The following is a 23,307-nucleotide window of genomic DNA, read 5'->3' as shown; positions in this document are numbered from 1 at the left end:
GGATGAAATAAGTTTTGGGTCATACCGGAAGGGAGAGAATTAGAGCTTTGTAACTTTGAATTTGACTCAGAAATCTAATGGTAACCAAGACATTGATCAGTGGAAACTAATCAAGGAGAGAAGCAATTTAGAACTAAGAAGAAATTTCCTGACAGTTAGAACAATCAATAAGGGGAACAACTTGCCTGCAGAAGTTGTGAATGCTCCAACAGTGGAGATTTTTAAGAAAATGTTGGATAACCATTTGTCTGAAATGGTGTAGGATTTCCTGCCTGGGCAGGGGGTTGGACTAGAAGGCCTCCAAGGTCCCTTCCAACTCTGTTATTATGTTATGTTATTTCAAAATTAGGATTATTCTGCAGGGGCAGGGCTGATCTGCTAGTAGACAAAGGGCCTCCTGAATCAGTTGCAGTTAGTTCCAAATTATGGATATTTGCTAAAGCACAGCAATTTTGGAATTTTGTTGTTATTGTTCCATGATGGGCTCTAAGGACATTTAAAGCCACTATTCATTTCCCACTTGCATCAAGCTGTGGCACAGATATGGTCTGGTGGCATCTTCGTTTGGACCATGTCTTCAGGATGGGGTCTTAATTTCATTTCTGAGGCACCTTTAAATTATTCCAGTAGTAAATTAGTTTATCCTCTTTGTGCTATTTCTACCTAAAGACAGCCTGAAGGAGCATAACACATGTTGGGTTTTGAACCAGTTATATGGAAGGAAGTTAGAAGTCTGACCTAGAACAGAGGCAATAAAGGTGGGATTAGAATCGATAATGGAAATATCAGGTTTTTATCCTTAGTTTTTTTGCCAACTTAAGGATGGGTGGGGAACATTTCCATGAATATCAGAAAAAAGTCCCACAAAAGGGGAAAAAGCACCATTAAGGAGAAGAAAAGGGGGAAAATTCTGTGTGATTCTATATTACCATTATGACTAGTTGTCATTATTAACCTTTTTAAAAAAATCTGTTTGATTAATTCTGTTTTACAGACAGCTGCCATCTCTCCATTTTATGCAAATACGTTCTGTTGGTTTGTTTATTTATTCATTTGTTTATATCCCGCCTTTTATTGTTTTTAAAAACAAGGTGGCAAACATACAGAACACTTTCTCTTTTTAAAAAAAAATCCTAAATATACTACTGTTCTGTTTTACTCAACAGCTGCTATTCCTTCTAATTCAAAAACTACCGTGCAGCTATTCTGTATTTTTTTTTTTATGGAAGAAGGAATGGAAAAATCAAATAATATTATCATGTATCCTATCATAAAATTCTTTGAGTCAGAACTGCTGAAAGAAAACAGGATTGCTTGAAAAGGATGCCTAGGTGACATCTCTCTGCCAACATGCTTGTTATCATAAACTTCAAAGAGCAAATGTATTTACTCTCCTGCTTCATTTTGTAAGTGGATTTGCATTGGGTGGAGTTTCCCAAGGATTCTACTTGGCAGGTGAATAGCCTACTGCACATTATTCCAGAGTCTTCCCAACAGTCTGTCAAATCACATTTGTAGAGGAAAGCAAGAATGCATCCCATGCTCCAGTTCCTCTGGTTTGCAGTCTTTGCAACCTTTTGCTATATTGAAGCTTTGGTGAAATGTTTTATTCCCGTGAAGAGAAAATCTGTGGCAGGTGAAATTGTCCTTATCACTGGAGCTGCAAGAGGCATCGGAAGACTCATCGCCTTTGAATTTGCCAAACATAGAAGCCGATTGATTCTCTGGGACATAAACAAGGTATGGCAATTATTCTACTTTAGAATTAGTGAATAAACAAGATAGGGAAAAAAGGGAGGGGAGGGGAGGTAGGGAGAGGAAGAGGAATAAGCAAAAGGCTCACAGACATTCCTGGAAATCGGATCTAAAGATATCTGTAGAACAAGTTCCAATGGAAATACAGTATGCTTTCTGTTACGTTTGGAAAATAGGAAAGCAGCTTGTAGAAATAAGGGTGTGCAATTCGCAGAAATAATACTTGCTTTATTTCAAACTTTAAATAAACGCCATAAAACATGTATTCGGCACAGTTTACTACAGGGATCTCCAACCTTGGCAACTTTAAGCCTGGAGGACTTCAAGTCCCAGAATTCCCCAGCCAGCTATGCTTCAATTCTGGGACTTTTTTTTTTTTATTTGAATTTATATCTCACCCTTCTCCGAAGACTCAGGGTGACTTACACTGTGTTAAGCAATAGTCTTCATCCATTTGTATATTATATACAAAGTCAACTTTATTGCCCCCAACAATCTGGGTCCTCATTTTACCTACCTTATAAAGGATGGAAGGCTGAGTCAACCTTGGGCCTGGTGGGACTTGAACTTGCAGTAAATGCAAGCAGCTGTGTTAATAACAGACAGACTTAGTCTGCTGAGCAACCAGAAGTCCTCCAGGCTTAAAGTTGCCAAGGGTGGAGACCCCAGGTTTAGTAAAAGCTGTAAATCAAGTGACCATCCCCACATTAATCAGCTCTTGGAAAAATATAGTTGGACCTGTGTCAGGTTGCTTTCTGTTTTATAAAAAGCCTGAAGGGAGGGAGGGAGGGAGGGAGGGAAGGATTGTAAAAATAATGTAGAGACCATAAGAAAAGGCCCCCCAAAACTTGGATTGATGCTCCATCACTGGAGGCCTTTAAGAAGAGACATAGCAAAGGACTGACATAGTTAAATGCTGCATGTTATAAAAGCAGCAAGATTGGTTTTATGCGCAATCCTGGAAAAAGGGAGAACCCCCCCTCCCCCTTCTATAAGAAGAAATAATAAAGAAAATCTTGACGTGTGCAGAAATGGACAGACTGACACTTGAACTCAAAAACCATGGATGAGACAGAATACTATAAAATTTGGAACAAAGTGTACCAATGGTTGGAAAGGAAAAAAGGAGTTGGAACTAAAAAGATTTCGGGTTCGTAGAACTGATACTGGACAATATTTAGACAAACATGTAAATGGGGGCCAGGGATATGTTTATAAGAACAAAGTAGCAACGTATGTTAAATAGTAATTATATTTGTTGTTATGTTAAAAATACGTATGGATATAACAAGACCAGGATGGTCACACTGTGTCCAATGTTTTTAATGTTTACTTAATAAAAAACTTTTTAATAATAATAATAATAAAAAGAAGAGACTGAAATTGCATATAGGAACACCTGCCTGAGCTCTACAGGTCACTTCCAACTCCGATATTCTGTTATGACATGCAATAAAGACTTTGAACCAGCTCATCCAGTACTAATGCAGCTTTCGTCCCTATTCAGCAAAACATTTCCACGGTGTTCTTATATTCTTGATTTAAGCTGTTTACAAGAATCGATGTGCCATGTTGTTGTGCATTTGTTTGCACACACACTTTTTTTTTTTAAAGCAAATCAAGAATTCACATTCAAACATAAAAGTGCACCCAAGCTCCTCGTTTCAGATATTTCACAAGATTGTGAAAATGCAGGTAGTCCTCGACTTACAACCACAATTGAGTCCCACGTTTACTTCGCTAAGTGAGAAATTGGTTAAGTGAGCTTTGCCCCGGGTGAAGCCTTTTCTTGCCGCATTTGTTAAGTGAATCACTCCAGCTGTTAAATTAGTCACACGATTGTTTAGTGCAGGGGTCTGCAAATTTGGCTCTTTTCAGACTTGTGGACTTCAACTCCCAGAGTTCCTCAGCCAGCTTTGGCTGGGAGTTGAAGTCCACAAGTCTGAAAAGAGCCAAGTTTGCAGACCCCTGATTTAGTGAAACTAGTTTCCCCCTTGACGGTGCTTGGCTGAAGGTAACAAAAGGGGACCCCAGGACACTGCAACCGTCATAAACGCGAGTCAGTTGTCCAGCGGACACAAATGGAAATCATGTGACCACGGGGATGTGGCAACAATCATAAGTGAAAAAAAACCGGTCCCAAGTCACTTTTTTTCACTGCCGTTGTAACTTCGGTCACGAAGCAAACTGTTGTAAGTCAAGGGCTACCTGTACTTTCGTTCAGGCAGGCTTTCGATGCACAGGAGTGACTGGACTGCTGCTGTTTGTTCTTGATGTACATCTGTAGGTTTCTGCATTGGAGGGCGGGGCTGTTACATTTTATTGTATGGATTGTTTTTATGTTCTACTGCTATAGGCAGTAATAAAAATTACTGCAAGTAAATGTATACGTGGGAGATCAAAAATCTCTCATTCAGTAACAAAGGAGGTAGTCCCTGAGGTTATGTAACAACCATTTGAAGTTACCACAGACTCCTCAAAAGTTAGGAAGGGGAGAGGAGTGGGGAGGTGCTACAGCATCCTCCCCCCATTCACCCTTAAAACCAATCACAGGAAAGCTGCAGCACCAACCAACCCCTACAACCAGTGGTGGGTTTCAAATTCAAACTACCGGTTCTGTGGGTGTGGCTTGGTGGGTGTGGCATGGCTTGGTGGGCGTGGCTTGGGCATGGCAGGGAAGAACGCTGTAAAAACTCCATTTCCTCCCCACTCCAGCAGAAGGTTATTGCAAAATCCCCATTTCCTCCCCATCAGCTGGGACTTGGGAGGCAGAAAATAGACTTGGGAGGGCAGGGCCAGTCAGAATTTTTACTACTGGTTCTCCAAACTACTCAGAATTTCCGCTACCGGTTCTCCAGAACTGGTCAGAACCTGCTGAAACCCGCCTCTGCCCCACAACCCATCTTAGCTTTTTGATTGGCTACTTGCAGGCGCTAACTTTATTGTTTTAATGTCACCTTTTTCTTTGGCAAATAAATTCCAAACAAAGGAACAAAGGAAGCTTTTCTTCCAGCTACAGAATGTTTGTGCATATATGTTTAGGCACCACAGAAATACGCGTGTTTGTATAAATCATTTAAAGGCAAATTTTGTGGTCAGTTGCGGTCAGTCGTTGTCGCGCTGAAAATGTTGTATAAAACATGAAATACAGGGCGGAAAAGGTAGTTGATAGGCGGGTGGTTTTCTGGGGAGCAAAGGGAGTCAAGATCATGTCCACAACTGGGCAATCAAAGCCCTATCCCTAAAGGGACTAAAGTTTCGGATAGATCAGGGGTGTCAAACTCAAGATCTGGCTGTGGGGCCACCTTGGATACGGTGAAGGACCACCCGTACTGACTCTGCCAGCGAAAACGGAGCTCGGGAGGGCTACACACAGCCCCCCCCCAACTCCATTTTCACTGGCAGAGGGCTGCAGGAGGCCATTGCGATCTAAAATGGGGCTCGGGAAGTGCATGTGCCTCTCCCCGAGCTTCATTTTCACTGGCAGAGGGCCATGGCCCCCCCAGCCCCCCGAGGTCAAACACAACCCTGATGCAGCTCTCAATGAAATCAAGTTTGACACCCCCAAGATACCTTCTTAACATTTTTTACTCTTTCTTCTGTAGAGATCCCTATTTATGCAATAGAAATAAGACATGGGATAGAGATGGCGAACCTTTTATCCACCGAGTGCCCAAACTGGGTGTGTGTGCATGCCCAAACTGAAAGTGCATGCGCAGTCGCGAACATGTGGGCGCCCATGCACAGCAGAGACCTGAAGATCAGCTGGCTGGCAGGAGGCAGGGCATCCCAACACTGGCAGCATAGTAAGAGATAGGATCTTTTTCTTTTGTGAGCTGCTGTTTCTGTTTTGTGAGCTTCTGTTTCGACAGAAGCTCACGAAAGAAACGCCACGGAGATCTGACCTGGGGAGACAGAGCGCGTACCAGCAAAGAAGGCTCTGCATGCCACCTCTGGCACCCGTTCCATAGGTTCGCCATCACATACATAGGAGAAGAACAAGTAAAGCCTGAGTCAAAAGAGGAATCAGCCTGGAATCATCACATACTTTTATCTATTGACAATTTAGTGCTGACCTTTAGTTAACGAGATTCTTAAGCTAGTTTATCGTTCTGACCTATGTATAACTGGAATTTAACATGTGGTCATGGCTCTTTGAGCCCTGACATAAGACAAGCTAGTTCTAGTGGACAATCACTTAAATATGAGCCAACAGTATACGGCAGCAATCTTGGGCTGCATTAATAAGGGATGGAATCAAGAGCATGTGAAGTTCTAGTACCGCTTTACAAAGCCTTAGTAAAACCACACTTGGAATACTGCAACTAGTTCTGGTCATCACAATATAAAAAAGATGTTGAAACTCTGGAAAGGGTGCAGAGAAGAGCAATAAAAATGATTGGGGGCTGGAGGCTGAAACATATGAAGAACAATTATAAGAATTGGGTATGTCTAGTCTAATGAAAAGAAGGACTAAGGGGGGGATATGATAGCAGGGTTCGAATATTTCAGGGACTCCTACAAAGATGATGGGATCAAACTATTTTCTAAAGCACCAAAAGGCAAGACAAGAAGCAATGGTTGGAAACCAACCGAGGAGAGAAGCAACCTAGGAGAAATTTCCTAATGGTGAGAGCAATCAACCAATGGAATAACTTGCCTTCAGAAGTTGTGGGTGCTCCATCACTAAAGGCTCTCAAAAACAGACTGAACGACCATTTGTCTGAAATGATATAGGTCCCTTCCAACTCTACTATTCTATGTTCTAACCTGAACGGTGTCTCCACCTCTGAGTCAAATATTACCTTCTAGAACTACTGATTAGTGGGCTGTAAGAAGCCAGAGAAAAGAAATTATTTAGACAATCATTCAATCAGCAAAAGGTGTTAATTAAATAGATAAAATATATATGTGGGTCCCTGGCTTCCTGCTACCTGCTTAACAAGAACACTTAGAATGCTTTGTGTTGTTCAAGATTATCAACTAGTTTGAGACATTCCAAGATTACAATCACACTGAAACAGGAAACAAATTATTGTGTTGATGGTACTTTTATTACTGATCTCAAAGGATGACCCAGTTCCTTCCAATAGAAGCTATTCAGGCCAGGCACATCTGCTATGGAAACTTGAAATGAGTCTCAATGCTCATTTATACATTAATATAGGATTTTTATAGGTGATCATACTAAGACTACATGACCCTAAATCAAGGGTTGCCCAACTCCCAGTCCATGGACCAGCACCGATCTGCGGCATGCCAGCAACCAGGCCGCTCAAACAAGCGAAGCCCCCATCTGCGGGATGCAGGCAGCAAACAAAACCACACCCCTTCCAATCCACGGAAAAAAACCCTCTCTACGGAACCGGTCCCTGGTGCCCAAAAGGTTGGGGCACCGTTGTTCTAAATCATCCTTCTATCTTACAGTCTCTATTTCCAAGACATAATGAATCCCCTGGTGAAAACGGAAGATGCATAGTGGCCAACCGAATGGGACCTTTATGCTCCCACCATTGGCCACGTCCAGTTCTCCTCCAGCCACCCACCTCAGCCCATTCACAGCCAGCTTTCCTCCTCCGCTGGCCCTCCCCCAGCGATTCTCCCTAGCCAATGGGCTTCTGGCCCTCCATCTCTCACTCTTAGACCCAGCCCAGTCGCCGAGACACCATTTTTCCCAGGTGTTTCGCTCCATGGGACAAGAAGCCGCCAGCCAATCGGATGGCAGGCGGCAATGATGGTTCTGGGAAGGGTGGCCGAGGGGGCTGGGAGGAGGATGTTATTGGTGACAGGTTATGGAAGAGAGCAAGATCAGGGGGGCAGGCAAACGTTGCCTGTGCATAGCTTGTGGTGCTGGGATGGAGCATTGTCCAAGGAGAATCGCTGGGGGAGGGTCAGCGGAGGAGGAAAGCTGTCTGTGAATGGGCTGAGGCGGGTGGCTGGAGACAAACTAGGCATGGCCAATGGTGGGAGCCTAAAGGTCCTACACATATAGGGCCGCACATGTGGCCAACTAGTTCTGACTACTGATTGGACAGGGGAAAGTGGAGATGGCTCTCCCATTGATTCAATTAACACTCTAGTCCAGGGGTCTCCAACCTTGGCAACTTTAAGCCTGCAGGACTTCAACTCCCAGAATTCCCCAGCCAGCTTTGCTGGCTGGGGGGTTCTGGGAGTTGAAGTCCACCAGGCTTAAAGTTGCCAAGGTTGGAGAGCCCTGCTCTAGTCCATGTAGAAGGAAAGATCCTTTCAGAGAACCCAATCCGTGACTCTTCAAAATATCTATCTTGGTTTGGTCATACATAAACTTTAACTTCTGGAACTATGATCTTGCTGAGACTGTAGTAACCTTTTCCCCCTTCTTTGATTCAGTAATATTTTGTTGGCCGAACGCAAAGAAGTGAACGATATTTATCCTTTCTACTGTTTGTAGGGTGGCCTAGAGGAAACAGCTGAAGACTGCAGAAAGCTGGGAGTCGAAGCATATCCTTATGTGGTGGACTGCAGTTCGAAAGAGGACATCTACAGTGCGGCTGAGAAAGTGAGGATTCTGTACAGTAAATGTGTGTGTTTTTCCCCTGGTTTTTATAAAGTTTTGGAAAACAAGCTTTAAGAAAAAAAGATTATCACATTCTAATGAGCAGAGAGACTGCTTTTTCCCTCTCCTATTCAGTATGATATAGTTATTATGTAACAAATAATAACGATCGAAGTTTTTCGAAATTGGGTATTGGTACTTTTTCATTTCTTACTCAGTATAGATATATATTAATATTTTTAAAAAATCCTATAAATGGGTACAAACCAGGGGTGAAATGCTCCCAGTTCAAACAGGATCCCCCGATCTGGTAGCGATGGCGGTGGGTGGTTCGGAGAACCGATAGCAAAAATCCCTGCCCCACCCCCACCCCCATGCCCAACTGAGCCACATGATTATCAGAGGTGTTTTTTTTTACTTTTAAAAGCATTTTTTCTTCAGTTGAAAAAATGCTTTTAAAAGTAAAAAAAAAAGCCTCTGACGATCAGGCAACTCAGCTGGGATCATCAGAGCCTTTTAGAAGTATTTTTTCTACAACTCTTCAGCCGAAGAGGTTGTAAAAAAAATGCTTTTAAAAGGCTCTGGCGATCCCAGCTGAATTGCCAAAAAACCCATGCTTTTAAAAGAAAAGAAAAGCCTCTGACGATCAGGCAACTCAGCTGGGATCATCAGAGGAGCCTTTAAAAAGCATTTTTTGTGCAACCTCTTGGCCACGCCCACCCAGTCACATTACACACACACCCCCGACCAAGCCATGCCCACAGAACCGGTAGTAACAAATTTTACATTTCACTCCTGAAATAGTTGTCATGCTGCAAAATAAAATGCCAGCCACAAGCATAATCTTTACTCTGAGGAAGGCTTTTTGGTCCTGGTTGTTCCCATAAAGCAGTGGTCCTCAACCCCCAATCTGTGGACCGGTGCTGAGCCGCAGCATGCCAGAAACCGAGCCGCACAAACAAGCCCCATTTGCAGGATGCAGGCAAACCCTCTGCCCCACCACCAAAAAAAAATTTAGTTTGTTAAACATGGACGAGAAAACATATATAAACATGGACATGAACACATGAACATGTATAAACATGGACATGAACACAGGAAATGAGTATGAATAAATGGGGACAGTAGGACAGGGACGGTAGGCATGCGGATGCGCTCATGCACGCCCCCTACAGACCTCTTAGGAATGGGGTGAGGTCTACGGTAGACAGTTTAAGGTTAAAGTTTGGGAGATTTGAGGATGTAATAACCGAGTCGGGTAGAGCATTCCAGGCATTGACCACTCTGTTGCTGAAGTCGTATTTTCTGCAATCGAGTTTGGAGCGTTTTACCTTGAGTTTGTATCTATTTTTTGCCCATGTATTATTGCGGTTGAATAATGTAATTAAATAATAAGTAATTAAAAATAAGCAATCCCTAAAACACATTCCCATGTAAATATATGTATATAACATTATACTATATTACACTGGTATGAACATGTTGCATGTTGCACGTTGCACTGGCCCTACAAGACTCATATTAAACCTAATTATGATGTTATGTTGCATTCAGAACAGTGGTGGGTTGCCCCCGATTCGGACCGGTTTTATAGAACCGGTAGTAAAACCGGCGGGAGGCTCCGCCCATTGACCCAAACATCATAAAAACTCTTCCGCGCATACGCAGAAGAGTGCACGCATGCACGAGCTGAGAGAGCACACACGCGGAGGCACGATGAGAACCGGTAGTAAAGGTAAGTAGAAACCATCCCTGGTTCAGAAGTCTGATGGCCCATGGATAAAAGCTATTTTTTAGCCTATTCGTTCGGCTGGCGATGCTTCTATATCTCCCTCCCGATGGTAGGCGAGTAAAGAAGTGCAGACCAGGGTGTGAATCATCCCTGAGGATTTTCCTCACAGCGGGTCCTGGCGATTTCATCCAGTGAGGTCAGGGGGCAGCCCATGATTTTATGTGTTGTGCTCATCATCCTCTGTAATGCCTTTGTGTCCGCGGCTGTCAGGCCAGTATACCATACCATCACACAATATGTGAGGACACTTTCTATCATAGACCGGTAAAAGGATTATACTCTATATCAGGGGCCTCAAACCTTGACAGCTTTATGACTTGTGGACTTCAACTCCCAGAATTCCTCAGCCAGTGGATGCTGGCTGAGGAATTCTAGGAGTTGAAGCCCACAAGTCATAAAGCTGTCAAGGTTGGAGACCTCTGCTCTATACTATTCATGTTGTTTTGTATTTTCTGTTATGGATTGCACCAGTAGAGGTTAAACCAATTTCATTGTATACATGATGTACAATGACAATAAACAACAATTATTATTATACTGAAACTTATTATTATTATTACTATTAAACTTATTATTAAACATGAAACTCAGTCAATTGAACATTCAAAAATGCATCACAAATCCCATTGACTGGTGCTAATGGTTGATACAGTTTGCTGCCAGCGTCCTAGGTATCAACCAAGTATCTTCTTAAGATGTATGATGTTCCAAGTAGCGCAGTTTTTTGCAGTTCTGCTGCTGTTATTGCAGGAAGCTGCAATTTGTTAATGAATATTATAAAATTCTTGGACATGGTACTAAGTGCTCCGATGACAATGGGTATCACTCTTACATGTTTCATCCATAATTGCGTAGTTTCAGTGGCCAGGTTGCGATATTTCATGATTTTTTTCCAGTTCTTTTTCTTCGACTCGGGCATCTCCTGGTACAGCGATGTCAATAAATTGTACGTTTTGGTTTTCGACAACTGTGATACAATAATAAAAATAATTATTATTATTAACAAATGTCTCACTTAACAACAAATTTTGGGCTCCATTGTGGTGATAAATTGAGGACTGCTTGTATATATTTATTTATTTAAGCCCATCTCACCTAGAAATGCCCCTGCGTTTGCTTTTCAGGGTCACATTTTTGTCAATGAATCCAGTGGATGCTTGCTTTGTTCATTTAAAGTGTTCAAGTTCAAATGAGTTAAAGTCTGGCAAGGAGCCAACAAAATTTTAAAACAAAAACAAAGGGCTTCGGTTTTAGAAATATAGTTTCTTCATATAATCGTGTGTCGCTTGCCATCTAAATCAGCCTGACATGACTCTCCAGATGTGTCGAGACTTCAGCTCCCAAAATTCTAGTGCTGACATACTGAATTACAGCATATCTCCACGCATGATCTTGTAAATGTGCATTTTTTTTTCTTTTTTTCAGTCTGTGCAAGATCTATATGGCAGCCCACAAAAAAGGGGGAAGAAAACCAAATTTAACCAGTGCAAAGTTTAATCATTTCTGTTTCTTAACTTTAAAGGTAAAAAAAGATGTTGGAGATGTTACTATTTTAGTGAATAATGCCGGTGTGGCAGTAACAGGAGATCTGCTTTCAATTCCGGACAAGCAAATACAAAAAATATTTGATATCAACATTCTGTGTCATTACTGGGTAAGTAACACTGAGAACTTAAATTTTTAACTATTTAGTTAATATTAGGAATATAGTGCTCAAGCTTAATTGAGCTTACAGTACTTTAAAGCCAAGAGTGAAATGTAAAATTTGTTACTACCAGGTCTGTGGGTGTGGCTTGGTAGGGGGGTAATGTGACTGGGTGGGCGTGACCAACTTTTTTTTTAACTTTTAAAAGCATTTTTTCGACCAAAGAAAAAATGCTTTTAAAAGTTTAAAAAAAAAAACCTTGATGATCGCGCAGCTCAGCTGGGCATGGGAGGGCCCAGGGATTTTTGCTACCGGTTCTCCGAACCACCCGCTGCCATCGCTACCAGATCGAGTGATCCGGTCCGAACCGGGAGCATTTCACTCCTGCTTAAAGCGTGATCCTAACTAGTTCAGCACAGCAGTGCTGCCAGTTCAGCACAGCAGTACTATAATAGAGGGATTCCCAACCCCCGGTCCAGGGACCGGCACTGGACTGCGGCATGCTAGAAACCGGGCCACACAAACAAGCAATGCCCCATCCATGAGATGCAGGAAGAATGCAAAACCATGTCCCCTCCGGTCTGCGAAAAAGCCTCTCTCCATGGAACCAGTCTCTGGTGCCCAAAAATTGGGGCCCACTGCTACAATATCTTTTGAAGGCCCCTTCATCATCTGTATTACCACACTTTAGGCCAATGGCTGTATCTGGTCTCTTTTTGAGGGCTGTCTTTTATTATTATCTCAAAAGCCGAGGTGGCGCAGTATGTTGTGACCAGTGGTGGGATTCAGCCAGTTCGCACCACTTCGGGAGAATCGGTTGTTAAATTTCTGAGCAGTTTGGCAAACTGGTTGTTGGAAGAAATTATTAGGGCAGAGAACTGGTTGTTAAATTACTTGAATCCCATCACTGTTTATGACCCAGGCCCAAGTAGGTAGTAGGAAACTCAGTCAGTGTAAAAACAAACAAACTTTATTCGAACAGCTGAGAATTACTTCATTCTCAGCGTAGTTCAATTAAATTAAAGCAAATTCCTCCCAACACAATTCCTCAGTCCTATCACCAACCTTGGTCCAATTAAGCAAACTGCCAAAGGCCTTTCTTGGCAAAAGTTCAGAAGACACCGATACAAAACAAATGCAACAAGACAAAGTTATCAATGTTGTTTTCCGGCAATGACCCCAAACGCTGTTGCAATAATCTCTTGGCCCTAGTCCCGAGTCGTCCTCTTTGCTTTAGCTGCTCTTGCCTTCTGGCAGCTCTTCTCATGCATGCATTAGGAACAGGCTCCTCCTGTTCCTCTGCCTCACTACTGTCAGGCTCTGGAAGCTCTGGAGTTCACACCTCACTCCCCGATGGCCCTGGCCCCACTTCAGCCTCCGACACAGAGCCCTCATCCGGGCCTTCCCCAGCCTCCAGGACTGGCCCATGCTCTTCCTCAGCCTCATCGCTATCCGACTCCGTTGCCAGGCTGCTGGCGGACCACAACACAGTGGCTAGAGTGCAGCACTGCAGGCTATACTTCAGCTGACTGCTAGTTGCAGTTCAGCAATTCAGATCTCACCAGCTCAAGGTTGACTCAGCCTTCCATCCTTCCAAGGTCGGTAAAACGAGGACCCAGTTTGTTAGGGCAACATGCTGACTCTGTAAACAGTTTAGAGAGGGCTATAAAAGTACTATGAAGCGGTATATAAGTCTAAGTGCTATTGCTATTGCTATTGCTATTATGGTGGCCTCACTGTGCAAAAACCAAGTCTGAACTTGGATGGGAGAAGAGCCAGTATAACCAAACCTCAAAGCCAGATCATTCCAGATCAATTAGTCTCAAAGAAATAGCCTATGACTGAGGTTAAATATTTCCTATTACTAATAAACGAGAATATTTGTGTTCTGACCTAGGTTTCCTTAGAAAGTAAACAGCACAAACTTAGTCCCAGCAAACTTCTTTAATTCATACGGCTGTAAATTACTTTCATTTACAGTCCGCAAGGCTTGATAAACAGTCTTTCAGAGGAAGGTTATCAACACCTACCTATCTCACGTGGAACGCTGCCAAAGAACTAATTTTCAGACGCAGGGCAAGGCCAAACTTGGCACAGAGTCACAAACAGAATTTTCAAATCTTGAATCAGCCAGATGAATTAATTACCTGTCCTGTTCACTTCTCTTTTATGTCTCATGAGAGGGGCCAATCATCTCCAAGCCTTATTCCCAAGTCGACCTTCTTTCCTTAATTGTTCCTGTCTCCTGGTAGCTCTGCGCATGCGCACACTGGGAACAGGCTCACGCTGTTCTTCTGCCTCGCTGATGTCAGACTCCAGAGACTCTGGAGGCAGCAAAGAACTACCAGATTGCCTTGGCCCCCTCTCTGCCTCCGACTCAGAGCCATCGTCCGAGTCTTCCCCAGACTCCAGGACTGGCTCACGTTCCTCCCCAAACTCCTCATTGTCTGAATATGCTGCCAGCTGTGCTGGCTGCTGGTGGGCACAACAATTTGTAACTCAGGGTTGAAATGTAGCTCAGGTTGAAATCAGGGTTGGTGCTCTCTGAGCTTGGTTGTTTTCTTGCAGATGTTTCATTACCCAAACTAGGTAACATCATCAGTGCTAGTCAGTCCAATTACTGCATATGGAAAACTAGTATATTTTAAGAAAGTTAATTCATATGTATTCATCAATGCTCCTGTATCACATACACCATGGTAGGTATAGAACTATTACGTTCACATTGCTTCCAACGATTATTGAAGGGGGAGAAATCATTTAATTATAAACAGCTTGCATGTGAATTATTCAGTTTAAGCATATATGTGCTTCTGAATGAAAAGATACAGAAATGTAACCATCTGCAGTGTGAGGTGTTGTACTTTCTTTTCCTTTCTTTCTTTTTTTGGTTACAAGTGAAATCTTCATTACAGGCAATAAAAGCTTTCCTGCCAGCTATGATGAAAAATAACCATGGTCATATTGTCAGTATTGCATCAGTTGGTGGGTTTGTGTCGGTTCCTTTTCTGTTGCCTTACTGGTAAGTATAAGAGTTGTGGGGGTTTTTCCTTATTGAAATCAAACAGTAGCTTGTTTTGGAAGAAAAATGCCCCTAAGAGCTTTAAAGATCGTTCCTGTCCTATTGTTCCCTTCATTATATCAAATTAATATAGTTGATGCATATTTTTTTACTTATATATATATATATATATTTTCTTCAAGATATGTTGTTTTATCTATGACAATTGTTTGTGTATACTGTTGTGACAAAAAGAAATAAAAAAAAGTTTTTTAGGAACTGTGTCTTTTGAAAAAATGACTCTTTGGCACCATTTTGGCTTCATGCTAGTTCAGAGAATAGAACTGGGAGGCAAATTATACTGACCTCCCTCTGACGTGCAGGAAACGCTGGCATAATGGCAGACTAATAAAACAAGATTCTGTAATGGGAGTATTTATATGGGGAATTTTAAAAAAAAAGGCTCTGTGCATGCGTGGCGGAAGCGCTCAGGCACACATTTGCGAACCAGTAGGGAAGGTAAGTGAATACCACCCTTTGGAGTATCGTTTCCGCTGAGGTGAGGTTGGCCTCAATTCTGTTGGACTTCTGGAAAACCCTCAGAATTTTGGGGCTGGGAAGCCCATGAAGGGCCTGTATAGGTTTAATTGCATTCTTTCCTGTCTTTTTGTTGTTACAGTTTTAAATTGGTTTTGACTGCTTTAATAGAAGGATTGAGATTCTTTTCTCCCCTAATCTCTCCTTTCCTGTTTAGCTCAAGCAAGTTTGCTGCTTTAGGGCTTCACAAAGGCTTCACCAAAGAATTATCTGCTCTGGGCAAAAATGGGATCAAGACTACCTGCGTATGTCCATTTTTTGTAAGCACGGGGCTTGTAGAAAACCCACAGTCAAGGTAAGAGACAAGATGGGTCTAGTTAGCATAGAACAGCTTCCCAACCTTGGCAACTTTAAGACATGTGTCTATGGAGATTCTCAGTCATCCAGGTCATGGTTGTCCCAAAGGGTTTTTTTTTCCAGAGGTTATTGGTCTTCTTGGTTTTTTGTTTGAAGACTGGGCCGCGGTATGGCTCAGGCTGTAAGATAGCCTGTTATTAAACACAGCTGCCTGCAATTACTGCAGGCTCAAGTCCCACCAGGCCCAAGGTTGACTCAGCCTTCCATCCTATAAGGTAGGTAAAATGAGGACCCAGATTGTTGGGGGGGCAATAAGTTGACTTTGTATATAAATATACAAATAGGATGAAACTATTGCCTTACACAATGTAAGCCGCCCTGAGTCTTCGGAGAAGGGTGGGATATAAATGTAAATTAAAAAAAAAAAGACATTTTGCTTCTCATCCCAGAAGCTTCTTCAACTCTGGATGGTGGGGAATGGAAGGATTTATACTCCTTGCAGACAGCTGGTCATTTGCATTCTTTTAGCAGGTCGTTAAGGCCACCTGGAGGTTTATCCGACTCATCAGGGTCACCTGAGTGGTGCGAATGGGTGTGGGGCCTTCTTGGAACTGTTGAGAGACATTAAGACACGTCAACATGCTGGCTGGGGAATTCTGGGAGTTGACGTCCAGATGTCTTCAAGTTGCCGAGGTTGAGAAACGCTGATTTAGATGCACATTGCTAACCATTTGAAACCAACCGAATTTGGAGAGCATATGTTGGAGTTTCTCCCAAAATGGCTGCCATGGGAAAGAGCAGCTGGGTCAAAATCTGAGCGACCAGAGAAAAGTTAGTGAACTTTTCCCACACCATGGCCAGAAGCTTCTTCCCTCCATCTTGCAACTTTATTTTTCTGGACAATGTATGCAGGTTTCTGAACCAGACGCTGGACTACCATTCTCTCCCCTTTCCCCCTTTTTTCCCCCTCTTTCATAAACGCTTTCAAGGCCAAAAATATTCCTATAAATAAAAATAAGTTATTGTGGCGGCTGCAGAAGAGGAACTGGCGTTCATGCATGTTTGGGGCCATGGGTTTGTCACCACCGTATTTGAGCAGATAGAATCAGTATCGCTGATAACTCTAGTCCACAAGATCCAGCAGTCACTTCTTTTAAAATATAGTGAACTAATAGCTCACCATTAATAAGATCAACAATTATAATTCCAGAATAATACCTGTTCTGAAAGCTGAGGCGGTTGCAAAGAGGGTCATGGATGGGGTACTCTGCAATCAAAAGAAGATCGTTATACCATCCCCAGCTGCAATGTTCTCTCTGATGGAAATGTATGTATGCAGGGTGCTTAAAGGCTGAATTTCTGCACTGACAATTAGATTTAAAATCAAGGGTGAAATCTATTTAACTTCCCTGCCGGTTCAGAAGTGCCCACGCCATCGTCAGGTTCAATTTTTGATCCTCTGTGCATGCGTAGTCAAAAACAGGTTACTTCCTGGTTAAAACCAGGAAGTAACAATGTCTGGGCAGGTGGGCAGAGCCTCGTGCTGCCGCCGCTACCGGTTCACCAAACCACCCGCTGCTGCCACTACCAATTTGCGCAAGCCGGACAGAGCCGACAGGATTTCACCACTGTTTAAAATGTTGTAGCATATCCAAAAAAAAAAAAAACCCAAGTAGTGACATCAAGGTCTTGCATTGAAGTAGACTTTGAGATTTTTATTTAACGTTGCTGTATTTATTTATTTTTTTCAGAATTCTTCCTGAGCGTGCTATGGTGGCTTTGGAAAACTTTCTCAGTATCAGTTTTGGTGTGCAGAAACAAGAATGACTCAAAGTATCAAATCTTTGGAAGCTTTCCAAATTTGCAATCACATTTCTAATATGATGATTTTATACTTCTTATGTAAGCTGCAAAAGGAATGCCAAGCACTATTCTTCACAAATCTATATTACCATATCTTTTTCAAGTACTGGTGTAACACTCTGATGAGTTTATTTCTTCCTGACATATAAAGAAGACATAAACATAACTTCAAACCCACTGATTTTAAAGTATTTTCTTAAACAAAACTGAAGATCTCCAATTTCTGTGCGATCTTACTTCATTTTTGCTTTACTTGTTTGACCTGATGAGTATTTAAGGAAATTAATTGGCACAATATCTCAGAAGAAGTGACCGCCAAGTTGGGAGCAACCTGTTGAATTGTTAAGAATGGAAAACAATCCCTGAAGAAAAACTAAATTGGAATGGGAGGCAGGAAAAGATATGGAAGCAAGACATACAAATATTGGCCTGAATACCAGATAGCTATGCCATCATCATGCAAATATGTCCTTATAATGTCTTTACAAATGTTCATCCAGAAACCTCTATTAATTACAAGGTTGATCATTCCAGAATGAAGGAACGGAAGACGAGGGTTTTCAGACACATTCAATATTGTGAGTAACTAGATAAGTCTACCAAAGGGTAGTAGTCTTAACAAGGTGCAACTGTTAAGACCATTATTATAAAATCATGTTTCTTTTATCAGAAAATACTTTAAAACAGACAAATCGCATAGCGTAAAACAGAAATACTTTGGCTAAATGTGATTGTAAGGATTTTGGTAGAAACCCATCTAGGTCTTCTTCACCTAAAGATATCTCTTGAGAACCATCTCATGAATTATGTCTATACTTATATACCATATACACACCTTTTTCCCCCCAAAAAGAGGATGAAAATCTGGGTGTGTCTTATATTCCGAATGTAGCCCCGCCCAGCTTCTCAAACGGAAGTTTCAGAGGCTGAAAGAAGCTTCAGAAAAAAAGCCCCAAATAGAGCTTCAGAGGCTTTTTTCTTTTTTTTTTTTGAGTGAAGAGCAGTTGTCTTCATAAAATATATAATGTAGTTAATGTTTATAAATAATAAACAACAGAATAACAGAAAGCATAAATTCTTGATTTGTTTTAAAAAAAAGACAGTGTACAAACAATTGCAACAATACGACCCACTGATCATTGTAAACAATTAAAATCAGGAATATAAGAACACCACAGGATTTAATGGCCTCCGTTGGCTTATCTAAAGTCAACTCTGATCATGTGGTTGTTCATATTTTATGTGTCCCAGTTGCCAAGGAACTGATCTGGAAGTGAAGGGGTTCTCTTCTCCCATTGCTATAGTTAAATCGTGCCCTGATATATTAGTGAAGAAAAGCTACCAGTGATTCCAGGTACCTAATGGATGCCGTTTCCCAGGTAAGAGAGGTCATCTGACAGTATGGGGCATATCATCAGTGTGGTGAAGAAACCCAACTATGTATGGATGTCCTGAGTTGTGGAAGAGATATTACTACTGTTCTATAATAATGTCTGGAGGCTGTGAGGGTCTAGATCAGTGATGGCAAACCTTTTTTTCCTCAGGTGCCGAAAGCATGCACGTGCCCACACCAATAATTCAATGCCCCTGCACACCCCGCCTCCTGCGCATGCACACACGACCCACCCCAGGCCCCATTTTGGGCCTAGCAGGCCTCCCTGAAGCCTCCGGAGGCCAGAAATGGCCCGTTTTCCGACTTCCGGTGGGCCCGGAAGGCCCGTTTTTCACCCTCCCCAGGCTCTAGAGGCTTTCTTGGAGCCTGGGGAAGGCAAAAACAGCCTCCCCCACCCTCAAGGCCCTCTGGAGGCCGAAAACACCTTCTCAGAGCCTCCACATGAGCCCTGTATTTACCTGGCATCCAAAACGGGCTGCATGGGGACTCCTCGGAAGGGAGGGGTGGCGTGGGCAGGATCAGCCTAAAATCAACTGGCCGGTGCATGCATGCGTGCTGGAGCTGAGCTAAGGCAACGGCTCGCATGCCTGCAGATATGGCTCCATGTGCCATCTGTGGCATGCGTGCCATAGGTTCGCCATCACAGGTCTAGATGGAAGAGAACAAATGCCGATTGAACCCAAGTAAGACTGAGTTGCAATTTACACATTGAAGTTCTCCTTTGGGGCCAATACGACCTCTGGATGGACAGGCACTGCTTACGCAGGAGCAGGTTAATGATTTGGAGGTCCTTCTGGATGCGTAGCTTCTTAAACAGAAGGTGGAGGCTGTGGTTGATGGGTTCTTTGCCTGGCCTTGGCTAATACACAGTTGGGATCTTGCTTAGCACAGGAGGATTTAGCAGCTGTAATTCAAGCTTTCATCGCCACATGCGCTGACTACTGCAATACACTTTACCTGGGACAGCCTTTAAAGGTTCCCCTGCAAATTAGTCCCCTGCAAGTCATACAACTAGTCAAGATCACAACTTGTTCCCATCATTAAGGACCATATGACACTTAACACAGAGTCGCTCTGAGAATGAGATGAACAATCTCTAAATTTGATAAATGAATTAAATAAATATTGCAGACTCCCAACTACTGGTAATTACCACTTTAGTTCCAAATACAAAGTGTTTTTCTGAGTTCTATTACTCAGCCTGGCAATAAAGCATGTTCAGAAAAACAACCAAGTTCAGAGAAGACCAAAAAACTCAACCATTTGTAAATAGTCAAGCTCAATCTCTTTTATCATACTTGGCAGGCTCTGACATGAATAACTCATTTTTTTTTATTTATTTGATTTATTTGTCAAACACAACAGTATATATAAGCATGAAATAACCATACGAATTGGATACAATCAAAGGGAACATTATGACAGGAACAGTAAGCACGTTGGTGCTCTTATGCACACCCCTTACAGACGTCTTAGGAATGGGGTGAGGTCAATAGTAGACAGTTTTTGGTTAAAGTTTTGGGGATTTTGGGAAGAGACCACAGAGTCAGGTAGTACATTCCAGGCATTAACAACTCTGTTTCTGAAGTCATATTTTCTACAATCAAGATTGGAGCGGTTCACATTAAGTTTAAATCTATTGTGTGCTCGTGTATTGTTACGAAGCTGAAGTAGTCTTCGACAGGAAGGACATTGTAGCAGATGATTTTATGAGTTATACTCAGGTCATACCGAAGGCAGCAGAGTTCTAAATTTTCGAAACCCAGGACTTCAAGTCTGGTGGCATAAGGTATTATTTTGTGATCAGAGGAGTGGAGAATTCTTCTTGTAAAATATTTCTGGACACACTCAATTGTAGTAATGTCCGAAATGAGGTGTGGGTTCCAGACAGGAAAGCTGTATTCGAGAATTGGTCTAGCAAATGTTTTGTATGCTCTGGTTAGTAGTGTAATCTTTCTGGAGAAGAAACTACGCAAGATTAAGAACTCTTAAAGCCTTTTTGGCAATATAGTTGCAGTGGGCTTTGGCACTTAGCTCGTTTGATATGAAAACTTCAAGGTCTTTGATGGGGTGAGGGTCATCTACAAGGTAATGTCCATCAAGCTTGTATTTAGTGTTCTAATTCTTTTTTCCAATGTGTAGGACAGAGCATTTGCTGATTAAGATTTGAAATTGCCAATTTTTTCACCATTCCAACACAAAGTCAAGGTCTTTTTGAAGGGTAGCCGCATTGTTGGTAGTGTTAAATAGTTTAACATCATCGGCGAAGAGAACACAATTACTTATAATATGGTCACAGAAGTCGTTAATGTATAATATGAAGAGTGTTGGTCCTAGAACGCTGCTTTGGGGGACACCGCTATTGACAGGAGCAGGATTTGATAGGGCACTGCCTATTTTGACCACTTGTTGTCTGTTTGACAGGAACGCTGTTATCCAATTATGGAGGGGTCCGGAGATGCCGTAGGATTTTAGTTTTAGAAGAAGCTTGTCATGTACCACTGAGTCAAAAACTTTACAGAAGTCTATGTAAATTGCATCTATTGCTTTGCCTTGATCAAGATTTGTAGTCCATATGTTTTTGCAATGAAGAAGATATCTTTCGCCACTCCAAGAATTGTGTACAGCCCTGGATAAATATTTTCACAGCAGTAGCTATGTAAGTACGGTTGTAGTAATTGTGGTTCACTGAATCAAATCACAACTGTTTTATAAAACTTGAAACCCAAAGCAAACAAATCATGTTCTAGTTTAACACAGAGAATGGCCCCACCCTGTGGCCGCCCTCACTTCTTCAGTCCTCTCCCTGCTTATGGGATTCCATAGAGCCATTATGATATGACAGGTCCAATATCCTTTGATTCTAAGCTACTGTCTTCTTCTCATTCCCAACTGATGAATCAAACGACCTTAATTCATTATTTAGGCAATATAAAGACTGTATTTTCCTGATAAGTGCTTACCTCAGCGTCAAGGTGTGCAAAATCTGCAACCTTTTGGCACCTGGGAGTGAGATGAATAAATACGATAAATGGTGAGAAGGAGTTAGAGAAGGCCTTTAATTTACAGGAGAAGAGGCGAGACAGCTCAAAGGTGAGAGCCATGAGGAGGAGGTGTTCGAAAGAAATTCTGCCTTACATAACCTCCTGGGAATTTATTCTTAAAAGAGTTCAAGTTTTGTTTCCCCGCTCCCACATTACCAGAGGTGGGTTTCAGCAGGTTCTGACCAGTTCTGGAGAACCGGTAGCGGAAATTTTGAATAGTTTGGAGAACCGGTAGTAAAAATTCTGACTGGCCCTGCCCCCATCCATTCTCTGCCTCCCAAGTCCCAGCTGATTGGGAGGAAATGGGGATTTTGCAGTAACCTTCCCCTGGATTGGAGACGGAATGGAGATTCTGCAGTATCCTTCCCCTGTCACATCCACCAAGCCACACCGGAGAACCGGTAATAAAAAATTTTGAAACCCACCACTGCACATTACATATATTTATCAAAATGTGTGATTCTCATATCTTTAGTTTGCCTGTTTAATGGCCTTGACAAATAGGGTGTGACCACACAGAGGAGTATTTAAGGAATATTGGGAGTCATTATTCCCACTTCCCTTGGTCATGAACCAATGTTGGTTGCGATCATTTCACTCCCAGCATTTGGCTCTTTTGTTCATTTTCCTAAATTCTAAGTTCTACCCACCCTACTTCTGTTACCAGCCTTTCTCCAAGCTTGCAAGAAGATAGAAGAAAGCAGAAGTCCATTATTTATATGGAGGGCAAAAGCGAATCTATTAATTCCCTACTAATAAGCAGTGAAATGCACTTACCTTCACTACTGGTTCGGAAATGTGAGAGTGCGCGCCTCTTCTGTGCATGCACAGAGCCTTCTGCGCATGCGCAGTGTCAAAAATGGGACATAATGACATCCCGATGGGTGGGCGGAGCCTCCCACTGCCGGCCCTACCAGTTCGTGCAAGCCAGATAGATCCTCCAGGAGTGGGGATGCAATGGGGATTTTGCAGTATCTTTCCCCTGGAGTGGGATGGGAATGGAGATTTTGCAGTATTCTTCCCCTGCCATGCACACCAAGCCACACCACACCCACCAAGGCATGCACACAGAACCGGTAGTAAAAAAAATTGGATTTCACCATTGACTGCTGCCTCATATTTAAGTGATTGTCTACTAGAACCCCAAAATCCCTCTGCTAAATTGCAAGCATTATTAGGACTTTTGGAGACAGCATCATTTTTATGCAGTAATGAACTTCTTGATCACTGGGCAAAGGGTGAGAGATAGATAAGGGGAGTGGTCCAGTTCCTTACTCACCCTTATTAGTTCAGTAAGTGTCTATGATTGAGAAGCAAGGAAAATTCCCATCTTTCTCTCTCTCCCATAGCTTCCTTTTCTTCAAGGAAAGAAGAGAAAAGGGAGT

The 23,307-nt window shown here is 42.4% G+C and overlaps 1 protein-coding gene across 1 annotated transcript; it reads left to right on the top strand.

Annotated features, from left to right (window-relative positions):
- The first annotated feature begins 948 nt into the window (after positions 1 to 948).
- On the top strand, positions 949 to 17,662 carry HSD17B11 (hydroxysteroid 17-beta dehydrogenase 11). Its single transcript, XM_058192866.1, has 7 exons — positions 949 to 1,740; positions 8,186 to 8,293; positions 11,605 to 11,736; positions 14,643 to 14,749; positions 15,483 to 15,620; positions 16,833 to 16,949; positions 17,374 to 17,662. The coding sequence occupies exons 1-7, from the start codon at positions 1,531 to 1,533 to the stop codon at positions 17,447 to 17,449; spliced, it is 888 nt and encodes a 295-aa protein (XP_058048849.1). The 5' UTR covers positions 949 to 1,530; the 3' UTR covers positions 17,450 to 17,662.
- The last annotated feature ends 5,645 nt before the right edge of the window (positions 17,663 to 23,307 follow it).

Source organism: Ahaetulla prasina, chromosome 8, assembly GCF_028640845.1.
Source record: "Ahaetulla prasina isolate Xishuangbanna chromosome 8, ASM2864084v1, whole genome shotgun sequence".
Taxonomy (NCBI): Eukaryota; Metazoa; Chordata; class Lepidosauria; order Squamata; family Colubridae; genus Ahaetulla; species Ahaetulla prasina.
Note: the sequence above shows the minus strand (reverse complement) of the source record. Positions and strands in the feature narration are given on the sequence as shown.